We start from the raw sequence: 6,000 nt of genomic DNA, 5'->3' as shown, positions 1-6,000 counted from the left end.
TCTGAAGTCGTGAACTCTGATTGAACCCCTGCCCACACTCTTCATACTTGTAAGGCTTCTCTACGCTGTGGACCTTCTGATGGGTTTGAAGATAAGAACTCTGACGGAAGGCTTTCCCACACACCTCACACCATTAGGGCTTCTCTCCTGTGTGGACCACTAGATGAACTTGGTAATGGATTTTCATCCTAAAGCTCTTCCCACACTCATTGCATTGTGTGGCTTCTCTCTGGTGTGAACTCCTGGATGGGCCTGAAAATTTGAGCTGTAAATGAAGCCCTTACCACACACTTTACACACATATGGTTTCTCTCCAGTGTGGATTCTCTGATTGGCCTGTAATTGTGAAAGCTGAATAAAGCACTTATCACATTCTTCACACTTACAAGGTTTCTCTCCTGTGTGAACCCTCTGATGGATATAAAGATTTGAGCTACAAGTGAAATGCTTCCCACAGTCCTCACAATTGTATGGTCTCTCTCCTGTGTGGAACATGCAATGATTATTAAGTGCTGATCTACGACGGAAGTTCTTACCACACATATCACATTTAAATGGTTTTTTCCCCTGTGTGGATTATCTGATGTTTCTGAAGATGCAAAGCATGAATGAAGGCCCACCCACATCCTCACAAATGTGAGGTTTCTCCCCTGTGTGGACTCTGCAATGAGCACTGAGTGTTGATCTGTGAGGGAAGCCTTTCCCACACTGCTCACACTTGAATGGTTTCTTTAGAGTGTGCACTTTCTGATGAGTTTGTAGGCGGGACCTCTGATTGAATTCCTTTCCACATACATCACACATGTAGTGTTTCTCTCCCATGTGAACTCTCTGCTGAATACGAAGACCTGCGCTGTAACAGAAGTTTTTCCCACACTCAAGACATCTATGAGACTTCCCTCCTGAGTGTAACAGTTGATGAATGTCAAAGCTGGAGACATCACTGGAGGACTCTTTAAACTCATGATATTGGTCAAGCTTCTGGCCTGTGTGAGTTACAGGCAGTCCTGCTCCAACCTGATGGGGTGGGTCACCTTCTATGGGGAACTGAAAGCTATTTATCATGGAGTTTTGACATCTGATTAAGTCACTCACAATGTGTTGCCACATTTGCCAACATGACAACTTTTTGTGTGGTCCTGCTTCTGAAATAGTCTCCATCTCACTTTGGATCTTGTCTGCTGTAAGGACAGAGAATTCACAGATGTGGATAACTAAAGGCTCTGTTTAAAGTTTTCAAGAGATCACATTTAGGAAACAGTGAGATTTAATGAATCTGGAGGTTTGGTTTTTCTTTTCCATTGTATATCATATTCTCTGGTTTGCCTGCCCAAAGAAACCAAAACATGGTCTAGTTGGCTACTACCCACTAAGTTGTTTTTGGTTTTTTTGGTACTGGGGATTACCATTGAGCTACATCCCCCAGCCCTTTTTATTTTATATTCTGAGAAAGTTGCCCAAAGTGGCCTCAAATATGTAATTATCCTACCTTAGTCTCCCAAGCAGCTAGGCTTACAGGTGTGCATCACTGTGCCAGCACCCACCCCACCAAGTATTAATAAGACCACACCAAGTCTCCTACATTAGTTATGTTAGAAGTTAATTTTTTAAAAACTGACACTATGATTCAAACCATTAATCTATTGCCATTTCTATTCAATTTCAAAGTCAGTGTAGAATCTTGGATGGTATGTGATATTGTCAATAAATTATACAGATATAAAAATCATGTGAATAATAAAATATGAAACAAAAGAACTTTAAAGAAGTAAAATAAGCAAATACTTTGCTGTTTGAGCTCATGTTATATGTCCAAATTAGCAAATACCTGAAGATATTTATATTTGCATATTCAAAAGTACACCTGGTTATTCTGCAACATATAAACCTAATTATGTTTTCATGTTGAAAGATATTAATATGGAGGCTGGAGTTGTGGCTCAATGCTAGAGCACTTGCCTAGGATGTGTGAGGCCCTGAGTTCGATACTCAGCACCACATATAAGGAAATAAAAAGATCCACCAACAACTAAAAAAAAATTTTAAAAAGAAAGATATTAAATGAGTTGGCAACTATTACAAACACTTGAACCCTTTTGAAAGACAATCTGGTTTACATTTCCAAAGGGTCACTTTGGCTGTAATACACAGAACAGACCTTACACTCAAAGGTGGGGGGAGAAGGACAAAGGTGACCAGTACAAAGACTGTTGTGACAATCCAGGGAAGAGATCTGGCAATTTGGAAACACATGACAGCAATGGGAGTAGAAAGAGATTAACAGGTGGCCAGACATCTATAAGGACTCCCAGTCACTTGGTCCTCACCTGATTTCTCTACTCTTTGAGTTGCTGTCTTAATCGTATCAGGCTTTTTTTTTTCCTTTTCTAAGTGGAATATGTTATGTTTAAAGGGGTGACACCCTGTGAACATGCAAAGTCACGTTTAAAACAATTTAATGGAAATTTGGATTCTTACTACATACTGATCAACTAATCAAAAGCAGAATTTTTCAAACATTTTAAAAAATGGTTTATTGAAGAAATACAGTATTTCAAGACCCAGAAGCATACACATTAATATGGACTATAAAAAACAACCCCTAACCCAAGTGTTTTTATTAAAGCTCACATAATTAGCCTGAGTTTTTGCTGCAATATATTCCATTCCCCCTAACAAACTCTGATATCTTCTACCTTATTTCACTAAAAATTACTGATAGGAATATCAGGGAGGTCCACCTTTGTGGGAGACCAATTCAAGATATCCAAAGCCTTACACTGAGGACACAAAGGTACTCTATGGGACTAATATTTAGTGTCAGAGGGTTCATGTCCTCACCCAAGGAAGGCAGGTTCCTGAAATTCTCCAGCATCACATCTCAGTACAGCTTCCTCTGGGCAGGGTCCAGCAGCCCAAGCTTCTTCTTACTGAAGATCACAGCCACGTCCTTGAATGTCACTGCCTCCTACAATATCACACACACCAACCTCCATCCTATTGAGTCCATTTGAAGAGAGATAACATGAGAATATCTGGAGTATGAGTAGGACTTTGGTCCAAATTTTGAGGAACTTAAATAAATTTGTAGATTTCCCATCTCTTCTCCTTCTGTTTTGTCAATGTTACACACTGATTTTTCTCAGTCTTGCCAATAGTATAGAATGACAGCAGTCCTTGTCCTTTTACTTTGTGCCCTCATTGATTCTAAGCAACACTCTACAACTCTAAATGATGTATCCTGGGCTACACATTTTAACTTTTGGTAAATATTACCAATTGCCCCAGAAACATTTAGAAATTGAAAATACTTGATGACACCTACTTTCCTCCTCTTACACACAACTTCTGGATGCTAAATAATGAAAATTTAATTTTACACATTTTTTCATCATCACCAATCCTGCAGGGAACATTGTTTTACCAAATCTTACATTCATGCCTACTTAATAATTGCAAATAAAAATTAGAACATCAAAATGTAAGTACACTCAAAATTTATGATCATATAATGTCATGGTTTCTTCCCATCTTAGCTCCTACCTACCCCATTCTTTTTGAGAGAATACAAATGTCCTGATTCTCCATATAATGGCTGAGAGCAGGTTATAAACTTTCCAATGGCTTGGGCAATCTGATTAGGAAGAACAATTTATTATATTACTCTCACTGACTTGATTAAAAATGAGTACCATGGGCTGGGGCTGGGGCTCAGTGGTGGAACACTCACCTGGCATGCGTGAGGCCCTGGGTTTGATCTTCAGCACCACATAAAAATAAAAATAAAGGTATTGTTTCCACCTACAACTAAAACAGATTATTTTTAAAAAATGAATACCATCACCTTTTCAAATATCTATTGACCATCTCTACTTCTTTTGAACTTGCCTCTTCACATGGCTAACACTCCTATTACCAATTTTGGGTTTTTTTTTTTTTTTTTAGTGCACCTGGTATGTGTGTCTTCTGGTAATTCTGTGTAAGGTAACTTTTTTTTATATAACAACTCTGCTAACTGCTGGTCTTATAAACTGGAGTGCTGAACATTTCAGGGCACCTGAGATGGTGGCATGTCAGGCAGAGAAGAGGTCACCTTGAGGAGGGGCTTCAGCATGGGAGCAGTGCCATCTGTGGTTATCTCCACTAAGCAGGGCACTGCAGACACCCACATCACAGGGCACAGGTCTCTCAAGTAGAAATGCTTCTCTTTCCTCATTTCTACTTTCGCTTAGATAGAATGGATGAGCCATGTTCCTGGCCTCGATCTCCTGAGTGAACCTGAGCAGGTTCTTCAAATATCACAAGTTTGTTAGAATCTCTTCCTTTTGCTACCCTGAGTAAATGCAGTAAAAAACACATGGGACTGGCCAGTCTCCTAGTATCACTGGACATCTTAAAGGAGAGCTACATGGGTCAAACTGTTTCTTCATAAAGTAAATATATATACAGGAAGGAAATAGTTAAAAATAAAGAGGTAAATCAATCCAGTGGGACTATCGCATAACATAAAAGGGATATTATTTAGTATTAAATTATTAAAATCATGGGCTGGGGATGTAGCTCTGTGGTAAAGCACTTGCCTACCATGCAAAAGGCCCTGGGTTCAAGGTTCACTCCCCAGCTGCACAAAGGAAGGAAAAAAAAAAAAAAAGAATAGATAAAATTTTTTAATCACAATTTAAAATGAAATATAGATCATGAACAGTTATGAATGCATGTGAGAAAAAGAATATGAGAAAAACTTAAAAGTTAGTTTGTAAGGAGCGGAGGGGTTAAGTGAAAGAACTATTCACTCCTACTGATGTTTCTATTATATATAATAGGAAATAATAAAAGAAAACAAGAACTAAAAACAAAGACAGCGCTGGGGATATAACTTGGTAGAGTGCTTGCCTCATCTGCACCACAACACAAAAAAAATAAAAATAAAAATCAGAGTCAACTCAAATGGGTTAAAGAAAGTCCACAGCACACACAATGTCTTCAAATCCCTATTCTGAGTCTTCCCAAGAAAGAAAACCTGACAATCTGAGTAGTGAGACGGAATTTTAACAGTGAGAAAGGCAAAATTTACCTCCAATGTGACCATGTTTCCTCCTCCTCCTGGAAATATGCAGAGTCCTAAGGCATGCAGATCCCAGGAAAGCAGAACTGTGCCTGGAAAGTGCCACAGAAAATAAGACATGAAAGGGTGGCCGGGACCCAAATAGTGAATTAGCACATGAATGCTCTCAGCAGCATTATCCATGAACGCAAAACCAAACAACAAAAATGCCCTCCTATGAGCAAACATAAACAAAATTATATACACAATGAAACGTTACTGGAAACTAAAAGTAATGGGTCACTGCCATAAGCTGCAACATTGATGAACCCTGAGGACATTACGCTAAGTGAAAGAAGTCAGTCACTACAGAGCACATATTGAATGTTTCTATTCCTATGAAATATCCAGAATAAGCAAATGCTTTCTATAGAAAGCAAGTTAGTGGGTGCTGTTGATCTGGGCTAAGAATAAGAATTAACTAAAAGTGGGCCCAAGGAGTCCAACAGTGGGGATGAAAATGTTCTAAACTGAATTATGGCAATGGTTAAACCACTTAGCAAAATTCCTAAGAATCATTCTTTGTACAACTGAAGTGGCTAGATTATATGATTTATAAAATATACTTCAATAAAGTTAGTAAGAAGTATTAATCTACACATCACTGAAATGACAAGTCCAAGTCCACACTGATTTTATATTCTTATAAATGAATAAACAAATGATGAAAAACATTTTTACAGTAAAAAACCCACTAATAAATATATCTCCCCATAAAAATTTGATCAATTACAAAACATAGTATCTTTACAATGAAGAAACATGACAGACATCACCTTAGCCAAACGACCAAAGTTAACCTGATCAATAAAGGGACAAACTGACATCTGGTCCATTAGGTTGCCATGAAAAGGTCATTTCCCCACTTATGTGGTCACATCTCCTCCATTGACCCA

At 38.4% G+C, this 6,000-nt stretch overlaps 1 protein-coding gene across 3 annotated transcripts in view; it reads right to left on the bottom strand.

The window, feature by feature from the left end:
* Positions 1–572: 572 nt before the first annotated feature.
* LOC306648708 (zinc finger protein 223-like) overlaps positions 573–6,000 on the bottom strand; it is a 42,947-nt gene continuing 37,519 nt past the window's right edge. The window contains exons 3-4 of one of the 3 annotated variants that reach the window (XR_013760458.1): positions 5,075–5,157; positions 573–3,758 (exon numbers count right to left, since the gene is read on the bottom strand). Coding sequence is in view for 2 of the 3 variants with exons in the window: in XM_079118994.1 (XP_078975120.1) it covers positions 2,977–2,997; positions 5,075–5,157 (104 nt within the window). In the remaining variant the exon portion in view is untranslated. Of the gene's footprint in view, positions 4,622–5,074; positions 5,158–6,000 lie in introns of all 3 variants that reach the window. The other 2 variants (XM_079118995.1, XM_079118994.1) reach the window with 2 other exon arrangements.

The sequence above is a fragment of the Sciurus vulgaris genome, assembly GCF_902686455.1.
Source record: "Sciurus vulgaris genome assembly, chromosome: 17".
Lineage (NCBI taxonomy): Eukaryota > Metazoa > Chordata > Mammalia > Rodentia > Sciuridae > Sciurus > Sciurus vulgaris.
This window is presented reverse-complemented; position numbering and strand designations above follow the sequence as displayed.